At 50.9% G+C, this 22,376-nt stretch overlaps 4 protein-coding genes across 10 annotated transcripts in view; 2 read left to right on the forward strand and 2 right to left on the reverse strand.

Moving 5' to 3' along the window:
- Nucleotides 1–3,611, forward strand: part of TAF6L (TATA-box binding protein associated factor 6 like) — a 16,704-nt gene extending 13,093 nt beyond the window's left edge. For all 3 annotated transcript variants that reach the window (XM_031016157.3, XM_031016158.3, XM_055354335.2), the window contains exons 10-11: nt 2,530–2,658; nt 2,787–3,611. In XM_031016157.3, coding sequence (XP_030872017.1) covers nt 2,530–2,658; nt 2,787–3,566 — 909 coding nt within the window. In that variant the 3' untranslated portion in view covers nt 3,567–3,611. The remainder of the gene's footprint in view (nt 1–2,529; nt 2,659–2,786) is intronic.
- Nucleotides 1–8,405, reverse strand: part of TMEM223 (transmembrane protein 223) — a 22,076-nt gene extending 13,671 nt beyond the window's left edge. For 3 of the 4 annotated variants that reach the window (XM_063710665.1, XM_063710666.1, XM_063710664.1), the window contains exon 1: nt 7,928–8,405. In XM_063710665.1, the coding sequence (XP_063566735.1) occupies nt 7,928–8,405 (478 nt within the window). Of the gene's footprint in view, nt 1–6,673; nt 7,161–7,927 lie in introns of those variants that run through there. The other variant, XM_019036542.4, reaches the window with a different exon arrangement.
- On the forward strand, nt 3,628–6,702 carry TMEM179B (transmembrane protein 179B). Of its 2 annotated transcripts, none has more exons than XM_004051386.5 (5): nt 3,628–3,797; nt 5,302–5,489; nt 5,571–5,705; nt 5,871–5,949; nt 6,126–6,702. In XM_004051386.5, the coding sequence occupies exons 1-5, from the start codon at nt 3,702–3,704 to the stop codon at nt 6,285–6,287; spliced, it is 660 nt and encodes a 219-aa protein (XP_004051434.1). In that variant the 5' UTR covers nt 3,628–3,701; the 3' UTR covers nt 6,288–6,702. The 2 variants fall into 2 exon arrangements, with proteins under 2 accessions (XP_004051434.1, XP_055210312.1); XM_055354337.2 differs by having other exon boundaries at nt 3,654–3,797; nt 5,871–5,967; nt 6,124–6,373.
- NXF1 (nuclear RNA export factor 1) lies at nt 8,398–22,222 on the reverse strand. The gene is made up of 21 exons (XM_019036543.4): nt 21,498–22,222; nt 19,966–20,152; nt 19,593–19,746; nt 18,337–18,420; nt 18,105–18,209; nt 17,902–17,982; nt 17,723–17,792; nt 17,490–17,578; nt 17,255–17,362; nt 16,545–16,654; nt 14,702–14,738; nt 13,492–13,560; nt 13,357–13,412; nt 12,641–12,748; nt 12,466–12,524; nt 12,243–12,358; nt 12,078–12,120; nt 11,118–11,190; nt 10,437–10,619; nt 8,864–8,924; nt 8,398–8,737 (listed from the first exon to the last, which is right to left on the reverse strand). Exons 1-21 carry the CDS (start codon nt 21,523–21,525, stop codon nt 8,699–8,701), a joined length of 1,860 nt encoding a protein of 619 aa, XP_018892088.1. The 5' UTR covers nt 21,526–22,222; the 3' UTR covers nt 8,398–8,698.
- Between the last annotated feature and the right edge of the window lie 154 nt (nt 22,223–22,376).

A 22,376-nucleotide genomic window follows, 5' to 3' on the forward strand; every position in this document is an offset into this window, starting at 1 on the left:
ATATATACTCGTATATATATTTATATATATACTCGTATATATATTTATATATATACTCGTATATATATTTATATATATACTCGTATATATATTTATATATATACTCGTATATATTTATATATATACTCGTATATATATTCATTTATATACTCGTATATATATACTTTTGTATATATATTTATATTTCTATATATACTTATATATGTATATATACTTATATTTATATATATATATTTTTATATATATATATTTTTATATATATATATTTTTTTCCAGACAGAGTCTCGCACTGTCGCCCGGGCTGGAGTGCAGTGGCGTGATCTCGGCTCACTGCAACCTCCACCTCCCGGGTTCAAGTGATTCTCCTGCCTCAGCCTCCTGAGTAGCTGGGACTTACAGGCGCGCACCACCAGGGCCAGTTAATTTTTGTATTTTTAGTAGAGACGGGGTTTCACAATGTTGGCCAGGATGGTCTCAATCTCTGGACCTTGTGATCCGCCCGCCTCGGCTTCCCAAAGTGCCGGGATTACAGGCGTGAGCCACCGGCGCCCGGCCATATATATATATTCTTAATTTTTTTTTTTTTTTTTGAGACGGAGTCTCGCTCTGAGACCCAGGCTGGAGTGCAGTGGCGCCATCTTGGCTCACTGCAAGCTCTGCCTCCTGGGTTCACGCCATTCTCCTGCCTCAGCCTCCCGAGAGTAGCTGGGACTACAGGCACCAGCCACCATGCCCGGCTAATTTTTTGAATTTTTAGTAGAGACAGCGTTTCACTGTGTTACCCAGGATGGTCTCGATCTCCTGACCTCGTGATCTGCCCGCCTTGGCCTCCCAAAGTGTTGGGATTACAGGCGTGAGCCACCGTGCCTGGCCTATATTCTTAATTTTATCATCAATTTGTATTGGATTTTTATCAGATGGTTTTTCTGCGTCTTTTGAAATGATCCAAAGGCTTTTCAGCTTTTATTTTCCAATGTTATTACAGATTTCCTGATAGTAAACAATCTTTATAGTTCCATGATACACTAAACTATGTCATGGGATAGTCGTAAAGAAAAAACCCAAAACTTTTATTTGACTGTAATGCATTTTAATGTACTTGTGGGTCTGCTAAATTTTAAAAGGGTTTATATTCAGGAGTGAGATTAAACAGGTTTCCTCTCATGTACTGTCCTTGTCTGGTTTTAGAATCAGGGTTATACTGGCCTTATAGAATGATGTGGGGAGTATTTCTTTTTTATATTTACTTTAATAAGATTTAGATCATCTTTTTCTTTTCTTTTTTTATTTAATAGACATGAGGTCCTCCTACATTGCCCAGGCTGGTCTCAAACTCCTTGGTTTAAGTGATCCTTTGGCCTTCCCAAAGTGCTGGAATTACAAGCATGAGGCACTGCACCTCGCCCATCTTTTTCTTGAGTGTCTGTAGACTTTTGTAAATTCTGGCATGGTATTTTCTTTCCTTTTTTTTTTTTCGAGACAGAGTCTCACACTGTCGCCCAGGCTGGAGTGCAATGGCGCGACCTCGGCTCACTGCAACCTCTGCCTCCTGGGTTCAAGCGATTCTCCTGCTTCAGCCTCCCGAGTAGCTGGGATTACAGGCGCTCACCACCATACCTGGCTAATTTTTTGTATTTTTAGTAGAGACAGGGTTTCACTATGTTGGCCAGGGCTGGTCTCGAACTCTTGACCTCCTGATCCGCCTGCCTTGGCCTCCCAAAGTGCTGGGATTACAGGCGTGAGCCACAGCGCCCAGCTGGTATTTTCCTTATAGGCCCGGCTGGTATTTTCCTTATAGTTAATTCTTTTTTTTTTTTTTTTTGAGACAGAGTCTCACTTTGCTTCCCAGGGTGGAGTGCGGTGGTGTGATCTTGGCTCACTGCAACCTCTGCCCTCTGAGTTCAAGTGATTCTCCTGCCTCAGCCTCCCAAGTAGTTGAGATTACAGGCAACTGCCACTGCGCCCAGCTAATTTTTGTATTTTTAGTAGAGACGGGGTTTCACCATCTTGGCCAAGCTGGTCTTGAACTCCTGACCTCAGGTGATCCACTGGCCTCGACCTCCCAAAGTGCTGGGATTACAGGCGTGAGCCACAGCGCCTGTCCAATCACAGGATTTTAAATTGTATAATCAGAGTCCAAGTCTCTGGTTGGTTGTTTTTATGCAGATTGTTTGAACTGAGTCTCGGTTTACATCTAAGTGAGGCCAGTACTTGCCTGATTGTATAGGGTAGCAGTATGCAAACTAAATTTTGGAGTTGTCAGTAATGAGCATTATTTAGCACACAGGGCAGTGATATTGGGTATATTTTTTATTGTCTCCCTTTGTACCTTATCTTTATTCCCAATGCCTAGCTTAGGTATACAGTAGGTTCCAAATAAATATATGGTTGAATATGCCAATCGGGGAATTTAGGAGGATTGAGCCCTGTCTAGGATCAGAGATAAAGGTAGGTCTTTCATGGGAAAGGGTCCTTGAGAGGGAATAAGTGTCAAAGACATGCTAACTGCATTCCTTCTCTTCCTTCCAGGCAGTAGAACGAGTCCTGTACCCACACCTGTCCACCTACTGGACAAACTTGCAGGCTGTGCTGGATGATTATTCAGTATCTAATGCCCAGGTCAAAGCAGATGGGCACAAAGTCTATGGAGCCATTCTGGTGAGTACCGTCCCCTTCCAGCCTCCCTTCCCTGCATGAGCTTAGCAGCCAAGCAGGCTTACTTTGGAATATTTGATGGGCCCAGGTTCCTCGAATTTTTTGCCTATCTTAGTCCTTGGCTCTTACAGGTGGCGGTAGAGCGACTGCTGAAGATGAAGGCCCAGGCAGCAGAGCCCAACAGGGGTGGCCCAGGTGGCAGGGGGTGCCGGCGCCTGGACGACCTGCCATGGGACAGCCTTCTTTTTCAAGAGTCGTCCTCCGGGGGCGGTGCAGAGCCCAGCTTTGGGTCCGGCCTCCCGCTGCCTCCAGGGGGCGCGGGGCCGGAGGACCCTTCTCTTTCGGTGACCCTGGCCGACATCTACCGGGAGCTCTACGCTTTCTTCGGTGACAGCTTGGCCACACGCTTTGGCACCGGCCAGCCTGCACCCACGGCTCCGCGGCCGCCCGGGGACAAGAAGGAGCCGGCGGCAGCCCCGGACTCGGTGCGGAAGATGCCGCAGCTGACGGCAAGCGCCATAGTAAGCCCGCACGGCGACGAGAGCCCCCGGGGCAGCGGCGGAGGCGGCCCCGCGTCGGCCTCTGGGCCCGCCGCCTCTGAGAGCAGGCCCTTGCCGCGCGTGCATCGGGCGCGCGGGGCACCCCGGCAGCAGGGCCCCGGGACCGGCACCCGCGACGTTTTCCAGAAGAGCCGTTTCGCCCCGCGCGGCGCCCCGCACTTTCGTTTCATCATAGCCGGGCGGCAGGCTGGGAGGCGCTGCCGCGGGCGCCTTTTCCAGACTGCCTTCCCCGCGCCGTACGGGCCTAGCCCGGCCTCCCGCTACGTGCAGAAACTGCCCATGATCGGCCGCACCAGCCGCCCCGCCCGCCGGTGGGCGCTCTCGGACTACTCGCTGTACTTGCCGCTGTGAGTCAGTGGCCGCTTCGTTCCTTGTAAATAAATCCCGCCCCCGGAAGTGACGTCTCCACCTTCGTGGTTCGCGCCGGATAAGGTGGGCTTTGGGCGGGGTGCTGCTGCGGCTGCGCTTCCTGGTGGTCAGGGCGCCATGGCGCTGTCCTGGCTGCAGCGCGTCGAGCTTGCGCTCTTTGCTGCCGCCTTCCTGTGCGGGGCCGTGGCCGCCGCGGCGATGACTCGGACCCAGGTGCGGCTGCGGGGCGGGGTCAGGCGGGGGAGCTCGCCGGTATGGACATGGCGAGGCCACTTTCGCTTTCCGACCGGGCTTGCTGCTGCTCGGAGCCGGTGGACCTGGTGAGGCACGGCTGGCGCCGGCCTGTACCTGAAATGCAGCGAGGCTAATCGCGCTTTGTGGCTCCTCCTGGCCAGGTCATACTTCGAAGTTGTCCCCTCGCCAAAGGGACGGGTCAGTAGCGTCTTAAAGCACTAGGTGGAGTCGGGTTTCGTGGCTCCTGCTGCACAGCCTTACTGTGGTTCCGAAACAGAAGTCAGTGCAGAACCTGCGTCCATCCGTTAAATCAGAAGCCATTTGTGCTGAGCTTTGTCGAGAAATAAAGCATAGTGTAGTGGAGATGATCAAGCTGCCACATGATTGTAGCACAGTGTATTAAATGACAAAATGAGAGATGGAGAAAACGCTGACGTAAAGGTAGAAGCCAATAATTTACATCGTTTACCCCAGCCAGGTAATCTGGTTAGTAAACATGGGTTCATTTATTGCCTATAAAGTAGGCACTAGTGTGCCTATTTTACACCATGAGAAAACCTCAGAGATCCGCCGGGCGCGGTGACTCACGCCTGTAATCCCAGCACTTTGGGAGGCTGAGGCAGGCGGATCACTTGAGGTCAGGAGTTCGAGACCAGCCTGGCCAACATGGCAAAACTGTCTCTACTAAAAATACAAAAATTAGCTGGGTGTGGTGGCTCATGCCTGTAATCCCAGCTACTTCGGAGGCTGAGGCAGGAGAATCGCTTGAACCTGGGAGGCGGAGGTTGCAGTGAGCTGAGATCATGCCATTGCACTCCAGCCTGGGTGACGAGCGAAACTCCATCGCAAAAAAAAAAAAAAAACAAAAACCAAAAACACTGGCCGGGCCTGGTGGCTCACGCCTGTAATCCCAGCACTTTGGGAGGGTGAGGCAGGTGGATCACGAGGTCAGGAGATCAAGACCATCCTGGCCAACACGGTGAAACCCCGTCTCTACTAAAAATACAATTAGCCAGGCATGGTGGCGGGTGCCTGTAGTCCCAGCTACTCAGGAGGCTGAGGCAGGAGAATGGCGTGAACCCAGGAGGCAGAGCGTGCAGTGAGCCGAGATGGCGCCACTACACTCCAGCAAAAAAAAAAAAAAAAAAAAAAAAGCACCTCACAGATAATTATTTGTTGAAGGATATACAAGGCCTGGGTTTACTCTAAGATTTCTGCACAGAGACCATAACTTGTGAGGCTTCTCTGAAGCTCATTGCATGCTATATTCATTGCCTATTTTCTGATCCTTCTGGCCACTGCAGGTTTGATTCCCCAGCAGGCCCTCTCCATCAATATCCCTGTCCCAGAAATAGGAATTGACGGTGCACAAATAACTTCGTGGAATGCAGGACCATTCCTAGGTTATCACTAACACCCTACCAAGAGACTGTATCTAGAGACATTAACCTGAAATCTAGGACTCAGCAGCTTCTCTCCACAGGGCTCCTTCAGTGGTAGATGTGCCCTGTATGGTGTGGCCACCCTGAATGGCTCCTCCCTGGCCTTATCCCGTCCCTCAGCACCATCCCTGTGCTACTTTGTGGCTGGGGCCTCTGGCCTCTTGGCCCTCTACTGCCTCCTGCTTTTGCTCTTCTGGATCTACAGCAGCTGCATCGAGGACTCCCACAGGTGACTGCCTAACCCTGAGGGCCAGGGGCTGAGGTAGGATGAGCCTCGCCTCCACCACAAGGCTTGTTCTCTCACTTTCAGAGGTGCTATAGGGCTGCGCATTGCACTGGCCATCTCAGCTATAGCCGTCTTCCTGGTCTTGGTGTCTGCTTGTATCCTTCGATTTGGCACCAGGTCTCTCTGCAACTCCATCATCTCCTTGAACACTACAATTAGGTAATGGGAGAGGGAGGGAAGCCTGGCTGGGGCTGACTACCTTCCCTCTGCAGCGGGGTCCTATAATTTCCTTTTATCCCCATCAGTTGCTCTCAACTCAGAGGGCACAGGTGTGCCTCGGATATAAACTCACGCTTTCTCACAACTGTCTCTTTGACCTCACAGCTGTTCTGAAGCCCAGAAAATTCCATGGATACCCCCTGGAACTGCTCTGCAGTTTTACTCCAACCTACACAATGCTGAAGTGAGACCCAAGGATAGAAGGAAAGATTCACATAAGTATCTGTAGCTGTGTGGGTGCTCACCAGTGAGAGGAGCTGAAGGGGTTGTCAGCTTAAAATTCAGCAGTTCAGAGTGGTGTGTGGGTGGGAAGGACTGGATTTGAAATGGTCCTGACAATCCTGTCCCTGTCTCCTACAGACCTCTTCTTGGGTGAATTTGGTATTGTGGTGTGTGGTCTTGGTGCTCCAGGTCGTGCAGTGGAAGTCTGAAGCCACCCCATACCGGCCTCTGGAGAGGGGTGACCCTGAGTGGAGCTCTGAGACAGATGCTCTCGTTGGGTCACGCCTTTCCCATTCCTGAAGAATAACCAGAGTGCTTCCTGCAGCCGAAGACACCATGCCCAAGTGCCTGTAATCCCCCCCAACAAGGCCCTGTTTATGTTGGGAGTCTTAGTTTTCCTTTCGGCGGGGGGTGGGGGCGGGGGGAAACATAATGACAGGCCCCCCTCCACCTCTTCCTACAGCTGTTTTTGTACCAAAATATTATATTACTGTCTTCATCTTAGTGAGTTTTTGATGTTAAAGTACAACTAGATAGGAGGAAGGAGTGAAGGCTAAGCAGACATGGACTGAAACTTAGAGGTACTGTTAGGCAGCTGCCCTAGGGATGACTGCTCCTTTATTTGTTGTTAATGAATCTTGACCTCCTTGTGTGACCCTGGTTGTTACTCCATTCTAAGATTGGTGTTTTGTTTTTTTTTTTTTTTTTTTGTAAATAGAGACAAGGTCTCGCTATGTTGCCCAGCCTGGGCTCGAGCAGTGCTCCTGCCTCACCCTCCCAAAGTGCTGGGATTACAACAGGTGTGAACCAACACACCTGGCTCCCCAAGGTTCAGTTTTTATCCTCCTCTTGGAGAGGTGAGTGACTTGAGGTCATTTCTTCACAAGCTCCGGTAGGCACCCACGGTATTGTCAAAGAGTTTTGTGTTAGGGAAGTGTCCAGTTTTGTCCAAGAGGAAATAGAAGCGTCGGCCTTTGACTTTCAGAGGTAGCATGGCAGGGACTTCACCCCGGTGGGCCATGCAAGATACCTGCTTCAAAGGAACTGTGAAATGGGCCCCCAAGCCAAAGGGGGCATGAGTGGTGAGGGTCACCTGCTGCCCTCCAGCTCGAAGCACCACTGAGCGCACAGACCGGAGAGAGAAGAGAAGACCAGCACCGAGTACAAGGGCTCCTGCAGGAATGGCAGAGATTGGGGTGAGGGGTTTTCACTGGGCATCTAAGTACCGACCTTTCCAGTGCCCTCTGAATAAGAAATTTGTGGGATGAAAGTAGTATTTACTGAGCACTTTTTTTTTTGAGACTGAGTCTCTGCCGGCCAGGCTGGAGTGCAGTACTGAGCTCCTTTTATACCCAATAATCTTGTTATTCCTCCCAACAACCTTAATAGATGTCCGTTTCCATTTTAATGGGAAGATGAAGAGCTTTAAGGACCTTGCTCAAGGTCACAGAGTGAAGGGCAGCCCTCAGCCTAGGCTATGACAGGGCACGGCGCTCGGAGACATCACTGTTTCGCACTTTTTTTTTTTTTTTTTTTGAGACGGGAGTCTCGTTTGGTCGCTTAGGCTGGAGTGCAGTGGCGTCATCTCGGCTCACTGCAACCTCCGCCTCCCAGGTTCAATTGATTCTCCTGCCTCAGCCTCCCGAGTAGCTGGGACTACAGGCGCTTGCCACCACGCCCAGCTGATTTTTTGTTTTTTTAGTAGAGACAGGGTTTGACGGTGTTAGCCAGGATGGTCTGGATGTCCTGACCTAGTGATCCGCCCGCCTCCGGCCTCCCAGCATTTGAGCCACCGCGCCCGGCCAGTGTTTCACATTTCTGTGGGGTAAAGCCCGCCCGCCACTCTCGGATAGGGAGTCCCTGACTCTCCCTGCCTGTATAGGGAAGGTCGTGTCCCGCCACCCCACGTTGTCATAGTGGGAAGCCAGCCCACGTCTTACCGATGGCGCCGCAGCCGACGGCCAGACCGTAGCGCCAGAGCGCGGAGCGCAGGTCGAAAGGGCCACGATTTGGGACCTCCGCATCCAGAGGCTGCACCGGAACCGGGGGCCGGGACACGGCTGCCACAGCCATGGAGGCCCAGAAGACGCCCTGGCCCGCGCAGAACAGCCCGAGGATGGTGAAGAAGCGGCCCCGATCATGCTCAAAGAGCAGCACGTCCCGTTGCAGCGTCGCGCCTTGCAGGGGCCGGCAGGTGAGCAGGGGCCGGCAGGTGAGCAGGGGCCGCAGCACGGCTAGCAGCCCCGTGGCCCATCGCCTCCAAGGCGCCGCCATGGCCAGCCGACTTCCGGGGTGGGGCTTCCTGCCGCAGAGCCGCCTTCCGCCCTCTCTGGGCGCCCCCGCTAGAGGGCCCGCCCCCCCTCGCTCAGGGCTGGGAGGAGACAACCAATCCAGCACGCAGAACACGAAATACAACATCACTCTTTATATTAAAAAGTAAGGAGGTCCTGGGGTTAAGTACACAAAGCACCTAAGTCCTTCGGGTAGTTTAGTGTCAGTTCTACAAAGTAAGCTTTGGCTTCCTGGCACCAGTGAGGCTCAATCTTCTGAAGTCTTCCAGAAGGCAGGCGAGGAGAGGGATCAGGCAGCCCTCCCTCCCTCGGTCACAGTCACGGGGCGGCCTCGGGCCAGACAGGAGATGACAGACGACAACCAGACGGTAATATCCAAGGACTATTTACAGGGGGACTGCTTCTGAGGCATGACTACGATCACTTCATGAATGCCACTTCTGGGATCTCGCCCTTGGCCTGGAGAAAAATGAAGGTCAGTAGAGGTAGGCCTACCCTCACCACTCAGCAACCCCACTCAGCTAACCTGACCTCCTGGAGGACCAGAGATCCTAGTCTTTTTGCCACTGTATTTCCAGACCTTACCTTGAGATGAGTGAAGGCCTGGGCAGATCTGGTGTAGTCCCAGTTGTTGTCTTGAAGGCACCTGGAGTGGAAGAACAGGCAGCTCTGTAAGAACTCTGACCCGTAAATGCCAGCTGAAAGTCCACTCCATAAAAGCACGCAAGTTTGCCAACAAATATGTACATTCTTATACATCCTTGCACTATTTATACAAATGAGAAATTAGTAAAAGTCCAGATGTTCTACCAATGGCTTCTCAAAGATAAGGAATATTAAATAGCTGTCAAGAAGCCCAAGATAGTTTTTACAGTGGTAGGGAAAGATGTTCATGGTGTAAGTAAAGAAAGTAAGTTGCAGAACAGTATATGAAAAGGAACTTCCATTTTACCTTTAAAGTTTTTTATACTAATTTATGCACAGGCAAATTTTTTATAGACTATCAGGTTTGTGTTTTTCTGTTTGCTTTTGAGACCGAGTCTTGCTCTGTCACCAGGCTGGAGTGCAGTGGCGTGATCTCGGCTCACTGCAACCTCCGCCTTCCAGGTTCAAGCAATTCTCCTGCCTCAGCCTCCCGAGTAGTTGGGACTACAGGCGTGGAATGCCAAGCCCCGCTAATTTTTGTATTTTTAGTAGAGACGAGATTTCACCATGTTGTCCAGGATGGTCTTGATCTCTTGACCTCGTGATCTGGCCGCCTCAGCCTCCCAAAGTGCTGGGATTACAGGTGTTAGCCACCTCTCCCAGCCAACTATTAGGTTTTTTTAAGCAGCCAAAAGTTTTGCCTTTTAAAATTTCAGGAGCCCAGGCACAGTAACTCACACCTATAACCGCAGCACTTTGGGAGGCCTAGGTGGGCAACATGGTGAAACCCCATCTCTGCAAAGAAATACAAAAAAATTAGCCAGGTGCTGTGGCCTATGCCTGTAGTCGCAGCTACTCAGGTGGCTGAGGTGGGAGAATCACCTGAGCCCTAGCAGTTGAGGCTGCAGTGAACTGTGATCACACCACTGTACTCCAGCCTGGGCATCAGAGTGAGACCCTGTCTTAAAACAAACAAGCAAATAAAAATTTGGCTGGGTGCAGTGCCTCACGCCTGTAATCCCAGCACTTTGGGAGGCCGAGGTAGGCAGATCACAAGGTCAGGAGTTCGAGACCAGCCTGGCCAACATGGTGAAACCCCATCTCTACTAAAAAGAAATTAGCCAGGCATGTTGGCGTGTGCCTGTAATCCCAGCTACTCGGGAGGCTGATTGGAGAATTGCTTGAACCCGGGAGGCAGAGGTTACAATGAGCCAAGATCGCACCACTGCACTCCAGCCTGGGCAACACAGCAAGATTTCACCTCCAAAAAAAAAATAAATAAATAAGGTGGCACATGCCTATAGGCCCAGCTATTCTGGAGGCTGAGGTGGGAGGACAGCTTGTGCCCAGGAGTTAGAGGCTACAGTGAGTTATGATCACCACTATACTCCAGCCTGGATGACAGCGCAAGAACTTGTCTCCAAAAAAAAAAAAAAAAACTGTCAGGAGCCCTCATTATTTACTACTAGTCCTACTTCAGTTCACCCCCATCCTACACATGCCCCGCACTCACTTCTGGGACCACTCGAGGTTCATGCCAGACTGGGTAGAGAATGCTTGCAACATTTCCTGCTGCTCTGGAGAGAGGGTGGGCACCGGGCTGGAGGAAGGCGTGGGTGCAGGCATAGCAAAGGCTCTTTGGATCTCTTCAGAACTGGCATTCCGCACAAATAGCTCGTCGTTTACAATACATAGCCTTGAGGACAAAGAGCACTTAAAAAGCTAGACAGAGATAACATCATCCTCACAACATCATTCCTATTCTCTGATTCTTTCAATATCCACAAGGTCCCCTTCCCACTCTTAGCTATTGTTACCTTTTATCATTTATCCCCTCCCATGGAATCAATGTTTGGAAGGATTATCTACTAAACACACTAGAGTTCTCCCAACCCATGGACTTTAGCTCTTTTTTTAAATTCATCCTCACAACAAACTTAGGAAATGAATATTGTTATATGAATTTTCAGATGAGGCAGCAGCCTACTTGCTAGAAGTGGTGGAGCCAGGATGAAAACCCAGACGGTACAATTCCAGAGCCAAGCTATTAACTGGCTCTTAACTACTATGTGAGCTTTCTCTGATTTCCTGTTGCCTTTCTGAAATCACCCCAAAGACTGACTCTACCCTCCAATTACCACACTGTTGGCCATGGATTAGGACTGGTATCCAATGCGAAAAGCAGAATACTTACCCTGAATTGCTAGCAGGAACAGCAATGAACGTCCGGGTGAAGGCTCGCAAAGAATCCCGGGACTTTCCATCCACTGCAATAAGAACAGCAACGACACCTTAGGGTCACTAGTGCTTTATGTTTACAAACAGCTTCTTGAATCATGGTCTTCTTTGATACAAAGAATCCTAGCAGGTCAGAGAGGAATGATTAAGGGTATAAGGGAAGCAGAAGTGGGGTGAAGGGTCAGGTCAGAAAGGACAATAATAATAACTACGGCCGGGCACAGTGTCTCATGTGTATAATCCCAGCACTTTGGGAGGCTGAGGTGGGCAGATCACGAGGTCAAGAGATCGAGACCATCCTGTCCAACATGGCGAAACCCCTTCTCTACTAAAAATACAAAAATTAGCTGGGTGTGGTGGTGCACACCTGTAGTCCCAGCTACTTGGGAGGCTGAAGCAGGAGAACCACTTGAACCCAGGAGACGGAGGTTGCAGTGAGCCAAGATTGCGCCACTGCACTCCAGCCTGGTGACAGAGTGTGACTCCGTCTCAAAAAAAAGTAATAACTACTAATCCACTGATAACATCTGTATGCCAGGCCCCAGGCCAAGCACTTTGTAAGTCACTTCAGTTTACTTCCTACAGCACCACTATGAGACGGCTATTACTAACCCCATCTTACAAATAAAGAATCTGTCTTAGAGGTAATGTTACTTGTCCACAGCCCTGCACAACCAAAACTAGGATGGAAACTAAGAACTGCCTGACTCCAAAGTCCTCCTAATCCCCAGGCTTTTCCCACATCCAGACATGACAGGTGGAGAGGTAGGCCAAGCCAAGACGGCTTGGGGGCAGAATGGGAGAAGGAGCTCAAAAAGAAAATGGGAGAGAAAGTAGCTGGGAAGCTAAGAGTGCTGAGGAAATTCCAGCTGGGGGTGGGACCACGCTACAAACTCAGGACTCTAAAGATTCTTACCTTCCTTGAAGACTCCATTGACAGAAAAACACAGCAATGTGCTCTGAAAGAGAAGCAGCATCAGGTACAATGTACACTTCTCAGAGCCTGAGTACCCGCTCTTGCCTATTAAATGCCACCCCCACCCCAATTCTAGGCTTCTGTCAGGCGCAAGCAGGAGCTTACTGTCTGGGCGCTTATGTCTACCACGAAGGAATTGATGTCGTGCTGGGTTTTGGGCAACTCATTGAGGAAGGCAACAACGTTGAGACGCGTGTGCTTCAGCAGCCGGAACCGCAAGGCTGTGGGTAGAGGAGAAAGCTCAGTGGTGCTGCCACACACTCCTGAGTTCTATGACTGATTCCTTCCCATGCCCTTTTCCCATATTTTGTTCGTATCACACACTTACTAGGGTCTTTAAGCTTCTTCACATTTCTGCTATCCTTGAAATACTCGGCTAAGCTGCTTCTGGGGGAATAAAAGGAATGGACGTGGTGTTTAAGAGCAGTGCTGCCAGCAGGTGCTGCCCTGTATCTGCTGGGAAACCCAGTGGTCCCGGGCAGATTCTGGGATGTGATACTAACCGGGCAGGGTTCTGAGGAATGAAAGGAATGCTCAGGGAACAGCAGGCCCCATCATGGTAGGCATCCAGGAGCCCTTGCCGGTCTCCAGAGTCGTAAATTGCATAGTACCTATGGGAAAAACAAAAGAGAAAATATGGGCTCTGTGGTCTAAAGCCATACAAGGACCCAGTAGCTCCCAAGAGTGAGTTGTGGCCGGGCATGGAAGCTCATGCCTGTAATCCCAGCACTTTGGGAGGCTGAGGTGGGTGAATAGCTTGAGCCCAGGAGTTCAAGACCAGCCTGGGCAACATGGCGAAACCCTGTCTCTACTAAAAATACAAAAAAAAATGGCTGGGTGCAGTGGCTCACGCCTCTAATCCCAACACTTTGGGAGGAAGAGGCAGGTGGATCATGAGGTCAGGAGTTGGAGACCAGCCTGGCCAACATAGTGAAACCCCATCTGTACGAAAAATACAAAAATTAGCCAGGTGCTGTGGCACACACCTGTAGTCCCAGCTACTGGGGAGGCTGAGGCAGGAGAATCACTTGAACCCTGGGAGGCAGAGGTTGCAGTGAGCCAAGATCACACCATTGCACTCAAGCCTGGGTGACAGAGTGAGACACTGTCCAAAAAAACAAACAAAACAAAACAAAACCAAAAGATTGATGTGTGCCTGGGTCTGCCCACCATTCCCCCTCAACCTCAGGGTGGGGAGGGGGGACCCTGGGATACTTACTGTTGCAGGAAGTGCAAGACCAGACTCTTCAAGTTTTCTGTTCCAAAATAGCTTCCCTGAAATCAAACAGGTATTAGGAACATGGAAGCAGTATTCTCTCCACACACAAGTTCTTACTCTGTCCGTGCTTCCTACCTTGCAGGGCGGTAACGTCGTGGGGGCTTCAACATCAAAGGCAATTGGTGGGGGTAGCTCATGGCCATCCTGTGGAAAGGAAGTAAAAGTTGACAGTGTAGACTGGGCACAGTGGCTCACACCTGTGATCCCAGAACTTTGGGAGGCCGAGGCAGGCAGATGGCTTGAGCTCAGGAGTTTGAGACCAGCCTGGCTGGACAACGTGGCAAAACCCATCTCTACCAAAAAAAATACAAAAATTAGCTGGGCGTGGTGGTGCGTGCCTGCAGTCCTAGCTACTTGGGAGGCTGAAGTGGGAGGATCACTTGAGCCTGGCAGGCGAAGGTTGCAGTAAGCTACGATTGTGCCACTGCACTCCAGCCTGGATGACAGAGCCAGACCCTGTCTCAAAAAACAAAACAAACGAAAAAGAAAGTTGACAGTTTAAACCAGAGAGAAAAAGGCTGGATGCATAAGTAGACTGAAGAACTAAGAGAGAAGTGTCAGAAGTCAAGTGTAAAAGCATCATAAAAAGTATCCAGGAATCCAGGCTGGGCGCAGTGGCTCACACCTGTAATCCCAGCACACTGGGAGGCCAAGGTGGATGGATTAGTTGAGGTCAGGAGTTCAAGACCATCCTGGCCAACAAGATGAAACCCCCATCTCTACTAAAAATACACAAAGAAATTAGCCGGGCATTGTGGCACATGCCTGTAATCCCAGCTACTCGGGAGGCTGAGGCAGGAGAATCACTTGAACCCAGGAGGCAGACGTCGCAGTGAGTCAAGATTGCACCACTGCACTCTGGGTAACAGAGCAAGACTCCATCCAAAAAAAAAAAAGGGCCTGGTGCGAGTGGCTCACGTCTGTAATCCCAGCACTTTGGGAGGCCGAGGTGGGTGGATCACCTGAGGTCAGGAATTCGAGGCCAGCCTGGCCAACATGGTGAAACCCTGTCTCTACTAAAAATACAAAAATTAGCCAGGTGTGGTAGCACATGCCTGCAATCCCAGCTACTTGGGCTCAGGAGGCTGAGGCAGGAGAATCGCTTGAACCTGGGAGGCAGAGGTTGTGGTGAGCTGAAATCATGCTGTTGCACTCCAGCCTGGGCGTCAAGAGTGAAACTCCGTCTCAAATAAAAAAAAAAAAAAAAAAGAAAAAGAAACCTATCCAGGAATCCTTGTGAGTGAGAGATGCTGTGCTTGTTAGAATGAAAAAATTATGGACTTACCAGGCGTAGTAACTTGGGAAATCGTTCGCGAATGGCGCTGTCAAGAACGGGACAGAAGTGAGTGATGCTTCAGAGCCACCGTGCCTCCTGGGCTGCTCTAGAAGCAAATATACCAAACCCGAGCGACAGCCCATCCCATCCTGCTCATCCCTCCACTCCCTCCCAGCCTGTGCTCAGGGAAAAATGGCCCCCACTCCCCACCTGACCCGGGGCACCCAGACATGGACTGCCTTGAAGGCTGTCTCTTTTCTCTCTGCCTGACCCTGAGTGTCAAGGAGCAGTACTCCAAGCCCAGGCTTTAAGCCCAGGACCTCTGTCCCCTCCCTGCCCCCCTTACCTTCCACCTACTCACCTGTGCAGCCCCGGGAGGAGGGAATGGGGTGGGAGCCCAGGGGCTCCGCTGCCTCACCAGGTATCCATCAGTTCTGCCAGGTCTGGCCTTGGCCAAGACCCAAACACACCACAGGGATGGCACAGGATGTTGGGGCAGGGAGATGAGCAGGTGGGGCTCAGGAAGAGGAGAGGCAAAGGAATAAGAAAGGAAAGGAAAAGGAGGAAAAAGAGAAAAAGGCAAGATGGGGCAGGGGCAAGGGAGAGATGGGGAGGTATAGGAGACACACAGAAAAAGGAAAGAGAAAGCAAAGAAAAAGAGAAAGAACTACAAGGCAAAAAAGCATCTAGAAAAATGAGGGAGAAAAGGGAGAAAGACACCCTGACACAGCCCTTTCTTTCAGCTGCTCCATCCCTGTGGTCCAAGGTAGAAATGAGAAACAAATCCTTGCTATGGTGAGTGGGCACTTGCTGTTGGCCAGGTCTCTGTCTGCTACCTGGGTCCCGATCTGAACTGGGCGTGGGAAGCAAAGCAGCCATGGGGGCAGGAGACCTCCCTCAGAAGGTGTGAGGGTTCAGGCCCCTGTAGGATTGTGGGGGTGAGGGTCCATGCCCCACCTCTGTTGCCCCCAAGTTCTCTCCTGATGGCCCCTCTGCGACTGTGCCTGTCTTAGGTTGTTCCTTCCCTGAGGAATCTTACCCGTCTCTGGCTAACCAGCCATCCACCGGGGCCAAACAGGGTGACGTGCAGTGTGTGAGTGAGGGAGAGGCAGCGCCCCCGAGGGGGTCAGTTCTCTGTCTCCTTGTTAGCCTATGCCCCCGTGGCCTCCACGCCCAGCACCTGCCTTGGGATTCCCTCGCCTGCTGGCGGGGCCCCAGCTCTGGTCACATCTTGGGGAACCCAGGTTTCTTCTTCAGGGAGAGCCCAGCTCATAGCACTGGGCAAGAGAGACAGATTGCATGCCACCAGCCCCTAGGAGGCCTCAACCTCAGCATGGACAGCAACAGCCCTGGGCAAGTGGATCCTGAGAAAAGGGTCCCTCTTGGTGCAAGGGCAAGAGGGACCATCACAGTACAAAGGAGGGAAGGCCCATCTCAGTAGGAAGTCCCGGGTAGGGAGGGCTTCCTCAACCCATGGACACCAGGCTCTTGGCACAAGACAACCCCATCTATAGGGTATGTACAAGATACCCTCTGGTTAGAGTAGAAAGGGGAGATGCCTTTCCTGGAACAACAGGGTAGGGAGATTCTAGAAAAGGTTGTGTTCAGGAAGAAAGAGAAAGGCCACAGACCCAGCAAACAGATAGTCAGGTCAGAAGAGAAGAGAGAACATCTCAGGACAAAGCTGGAAGACACAGACAGACCAAAGTGGGGAGCACGCGATCCTCTCAAAGGACAGGTGGTTCCAGCTCAGGGCTGCACATCTCCGCAGACGGGCCCTGGTCAGGATGCATTAGCTCAGCCTCCCAGGGGGTGAAGGTCCCCAGGAGGGGAGACACAGGCTACAACTGACCTGATGTAGGTGGACTGGTCTCGGAAGGTGTCACACAGGGAGTTTCCATCGAGCCAGAGCTCTTCTAGCTTCAGCCCCTTTATCTTGTCCAATTCCCGCTCAGACTTCAACTGCAAAGGGTGGAAGGAACAAAGGGAGGAGACCCTGGTGAAGACAGCCAGCTGGCTCCCCATACCCCCAGTCCCTACACTTAGCTCTGAGATCTTTTCTAATCTTTCAAAATTTTTTTTTTTTTTTGGGGATAGGGTCTCACTCTGTCACCCAAGTTCAGTGCCGTGGCATGATCATAGTTCACTGCAGCCTCAAACTCCTGGACTCAAGAGATCCTCCCACCTCAGACTCCTGGGTAGCTAGGACTACAGGCATGTGACATCATGCTCGACTAATTTATTTTTTAAATTAAAAAAAATTTTTTGAGACAGGTTGCTCAGGCTAGAATGCAACGGCACAATCATAACTCACTGCAGCCTTGAACTCCTGAGCTCAAGCAATCCTCCCACCTCAGCCCCCTGGAGCAGCTTGTACTAGAGGCGTGCAAACTCCTAGCCTTAAGTGATCCTCCTGCCTTGGCCTCCCAAAGTGTTAGGATTACAGTTGCAAACCAGCACATCTGGCCTGAGTTCTCTCTCTTGCCTCTTGCCATCACTGGACAAACTCTCTACACCCTCTACCCACCCCTTCAAAAATATAGCCGAGCTATCAATTCTCACTTCATTTCCAGAAAGGTTTAGGATCTTCAGGTTGGGTGCCTTCTGAACAATGCTAGACATGTCATCCAGCCTGTATAGCCTGTTGTTGCTCAAGTTCAAGGACAATAGCTGTGAGGAGAGAAGAGTTTAGAGGAAGCACCACCAGCAAGTGGATCAGAGACGAATCTGCCCTCCAGCCACTTCCTATCTAACGCACCCTGCTTCCTCATGCCTCATACTGGGCCAAAGGCCTTACCTCAGGGATGTTCTCTTCAATGATCCTCAGGGTAGCTGCCATACAGCTTCTGCGATTCAGGACAACGTCAATGTTCTGGGCCACCAAATCTTCAGGAAGCAGAAGGGAAGGAAAGGGAAGACTGAGAGGGTTTGCCCATGCCAGCACTAGCAGTAAAACATCCTCAAACTTTCCCTCCCTGACAGATCCCACCTTATCACCACCTATCTGAGAACTACTGCTGTCAACCATACCTGGGTCTGAACGGAGGCCTTTGAGGTCAAGGGCTTGTTGGGAGCCATCGTATCGTTTGCTCATGATCAGCTACAGAGGAAAAAGAAGGGTTTAGTGGTCACTGGGTTTGTGTGTGGGGGGTGGGGGTGTGAGAAGTGGTAAGACTGGGTTGGAAACATCTAATTTGAGCCTGCCTCACCTTTAGCTGTTCTACTTGTTCTGGCTTCAGTTCATTCAGTATAGTGTGGGGTGGAGCAGAAGAGTTGATGATGATAGATATCTGGAGGGAAGACACAGAGGGCACAGAAAACTCTAGGGAAGCCTAAGCCGCAAGAACAAGACCCAGTCCCTGCTCTGAGCACCAACCTCCACCTCCAGCCAAGCCAGGCCCTTTAAACACACCCTTCGGTTCTCCCGATCCAAAATCTTATAGTTGACAGCCTTCAATGCAGAGGCAGTACTGGCGTCTTCAACGAAGAACTGGGCCCGTGTATTCTCATAGTGAAACTACAAGAGGAAACAGGAGCATTACACTGGGAGTCCAGAGCCCTTGGGGAGGGGCATTACGCTGGGAGTCCAGCTTGCCCCTTCACCATCCCTGGTGCCTGGCCAGACAAGCCACCCCTTGTCTTACCTCAATAGGGGTGAAGGGCACACTGCACTTGCTCTGAATCATGCTCAGGAGCCATGCCTTGTCATACTTTCTGCCATAAGGAATCTAGAAATGAGAGAAAGAGAAAAAAAGGGAATGATAAGTAAGGCTGAATAGCAGACCCAATACAATGCCTTTTATACCTTCTACCAAACTTTTAAAGACTATCTAAAGAAAGGACCAGTAGTAGGTTTTCTACTTGAGATACACATAGATTCTTTAACTCCTTTCTGTCTACGTACACTTACTATTTTTTCTTAGTAACAGGGCCTCACTCTGTCACTCAGGCTGGAGTGCAGTGGTGCGATCATAGCTCACTGCAGCCTTCATTTCCTAGGCTCAAGCGATCCTCCTGTCTCAGCTTTCTGGAGTAGCTAGGACTACAGGCATGTACTACCATGCCCGGCTAATTTTAAAATTTTCTGTAGAGAAGGGGTCTTGCTGTATTTCCCAGACTGGTCTTGAACTCCCAGCCTCAAGTGATCCTCCACCTCGGCCTCTCAAAGTGCTGGGATTACAGGCATGAGCCACTGTACCCAGCCCATTTACACTTATAATCCCTCAAAAAAAAAAATCAATTTTATTTATTCTAAAAGTTCCAAGATATTATTTACACCTTGCCTGCCCCTCAGAGAACTCCAGGGCACTCCAGGGACTCCAAGCCCCACACTCAGCCTGAGCCAAATGAAGACATCCAGAGGAATTACTCCCTCCCCCAACCAAAATTTTCATATTTCTCTTCCACCCCTTCTCTGAACCTGCTCTAAGGTGTTGGAAGATACTGATTCCTAGGAGAAAAGATAGATACTTGACTGTGGAGTAATCAGATGACAAGAATAATTTTTGGGCTGGGTGCGGTGGCTCATGCCTATAATCCCAGCACTTTGGGGGGCCAAGGCGGGCAGATCATGAGGTCAGGAGTTCGAGACCAGCCTGGCCAATACAGTGAAACCCCGTCTCTACTAAAAATACAAAAATTAGCCGGGCGTGGTGGTGGATGTCTGTAGTCCCAGCTACTCGGGAGACTGAGGCAGAAGAATAGCTTGAACCCGGGAGGCGGAGGCTGCAGTGAGCCAAGATCACGCCACTGTACTCCAGCCTGGGTGACAGAGCAAGACTCCATTTAAAAAAAAAAAAAAAAAAAAAAAGAATAATTTTTGTGGAATAAAATGAAACATCTCCACTCTCAGCGTGGCCTCCTATCTCTACTGTACCATCTACTTTCTCAAAGTACTCACTGTAATCTTGAACCAGTTCTTTGAGGTCCCATCCTGGCTGGTGCCAGCCCCTCCTCTCTCTGGAGGAGCTCTGTCTCTCCGCACAGTAACATGAATGCGATCTCGATCATGCCAAGTATCACCCCGACGGTTAGGTCGGGTGGTATAGGGGTTGCTGTGGGTAAGCAGAGAATAAAATGACCACAAATGCTAGGAAAGTCTTCTCAAAGACCTTCCTGCACTGTTAGTGGGACTACAACTAAGATTGTTTAATCATTAAGCTAGTCCTGGCATTTCTCACTCTAACAGGTGGGAAGGGAAATGACATGGACAGTAAAAGGGCCATATAATCTCATGAGCCACTAAATTCAAACCAGACCAACTGGTCACTCACTATCGTACTCGGGGACCATCCTGGGCATCACTCATTGCCACATCTCCATCATCTTCCTCAAGGCGGGAAGACCGAATACCAGAACCGCCTCTTCCAGACCTACGGTTTCCTTCACCATATTTCCACCGGAAGGGACCCCGGCCTTTCTTCTTTCTTTGAGGGAAATTAACGCGTTCATCATCGTGTTCTAGAGTTAGAAACAGGAACACAAATTAGAAGTAAGTAACTGGTCCGGTTTGGTGTGGCAATCATAGCTTCTAGTACTCTGAACTATTGGAAGAGATACATACTAACGACAGAGGCCATCTCCATGCAAACTCCGCTGCCTATCCACAGTAAAGAACCCTCTCTGTGGGAGGGCAGCATCAGGGAAAAGTTACTGGAAAACTGTGTAGGGCTTTTGAAAAATGAAGTAGAAACTGGAATTAGAAGCAGGATGTAGAAATGTGAGACCCAAAAGTGTAACTGAACACAAATCAGACCTCTGAAAGCCACCTGAAATCTGCCACTCAGTACTTTGTCTATACAGTGCAGACGCCAGTTACAAATATGACCAGTTTAAGGATCCTCTAAAAATTGACCTTGTTCTCAAACTGCCACTTTGAAGTTTTGTGAGGAGCTCTTCGTTTCCATGGCCACAAATGTCCTTTAACTCAGGAGACAAATTCTAGACTCAGGCTCTAGTGGCAGTGCCAGGCTAGGGTGCTTAACCAGGACCCTGGAATGCTCTCCAGGAAGATGACCTTCTGATTCATGCTGTGTAGGACTGGCGTCTTAAAAAAGGTCCCTAACTCCCAAAAGAGGTCTGCCTAATACCGAGCACTCTGTAAACAATGAATCTCAACAAATGACCCTAGGAAAAAAGAACATAGAAGGCGCAGCTAACATTCACTGAGAACTTTCTCCAGTGCCGGCCACTATGCTTCAGGCACTTGATAGGAATGATCTCATTTCCCCTCCCCACACACACTCTTAAGAAATACTGTTGTTATTCCACATTAAGGGGGTGGAAAACGAGAGTTTTAAATTCACGGTTTCAACCTCCACCACGCACTCCTAACTTACTACAAAGAACTAACAGCCAGTGTAGTGTTCAGACTAGAATATCCAGTTGATGTGTAAGTCTCGAATATTCAGCCAAAGCCCAGGCCCGAGAGTTCAAGACCAACTGGACGCAGTAAAAAATAGGGCATCAGGGCAGCCCACGAGCAGGGCACTAACTCACATTAAAGGAAGAGTCAGGCCGCCAAACCGAACTGACAGGCATCAACCACCCACAAAGTTCAAAGGAATCCCGTCACCCTACCCCCGAGCCACCCGCTCCGAGCCGCAGGTCCCCCAACACCAGGATGCCAGCAGGAATCCAGGAGTCAACAACTCGGGTGTCCACCTCGAGTGCCCGGCCCCCCGCGCGCCGCTCCCCGCGGACGCCGGGCCCCTAGCGGCCTCACGCCCCGGGGGCTGAGGCCTAGGCCGGCGCCGCCCACCCGCGCCCCAGATAACCGGTTCCCGACCCGAAGACCAGCACTTACCGCTGTACGACTTCCCCTCGTCCGCCATGCCACAGCGAAGAGCAAGGGCGGGCTCAGGCGCTGGCCGCTACGCCGGCAAACGACCCAACTCCCAAGCGCCCAGGACCGAAGTGTCCCTACGCCGGGCGCCACCGCATTTATAGAGCAAAGCACGTCGCGCGCCGCTGACGTCCCAGGCTGTGGGCGGTGCCGCCGCCCGGAGAAAGCGCGGCCCCCTGCGCGTGCGCACACTTAAGGCCGTCGTTCGAGGGGCGGGGCCTGACCTCCACGCCCCGCCCAAGGCCTGAGCTTGCGGAACCCCGGCTGGCAACCAGCATGTCCCCGCACCTTTTCATCTGTCCGCTGACGCTGCCCTGGCAGCTTCAGAGTTAGTGCTAGAGCAGAGTGCTGCCGCCGCAGCCCAGAACTCAGTGAGGAAGGGGGCCGCACAAAGGGCTTCAGAGGAATGGAGACCGCCCTCCAGGTGGGAGTAATGGCTCAGACCCCTACCGGAATCTAGCCAGTGTTTCAGCTCGGCTCCTTGTCTATGCCTCGCTTTCTTCGCCTATAAGATGGATTAACAAATCACGAAGTTGAGAATTAGAATGTGAGCTCGAACGTTGACTAATTAATGACTTTTTTTCCTCGAGGACTTGACTCGGCAGGTACTATGCCTGGCACATAGTAAAAACTCAACATATATTTGTGAAATAAATGAATTTCTGTTTTATGAATTTCCGCCCCCCCGCCCCGCCCTGAGTTGCTGAGTCAAACGAGACGACATCTGTCAGGGGTTTGGCGAGCATTGTCTTCACAGCCCTTCCATCAATGGCGTCCCCTACTAGAAACCCATCGTGTCAACGGGGCAGACAGTGAAGCTCACCAGCAGTGGCAACTTGC

The sequence above is a fragment of the Gorilla gorilla genome, chromosome 9, assembly GCF_029281585.2.
Source record: "Gorilla gorilla gorilla isolate KB3781 chromosome 9, NHGRI_mGorGor1-v2.1_pri, whole genome shotgun sequence".
Taxonomy (NCBI): Eukaryota; Metazoa; Chordata; class Mammalia; order Primates; family Hominidae; genus Gorilla; species Gorilla gorilla.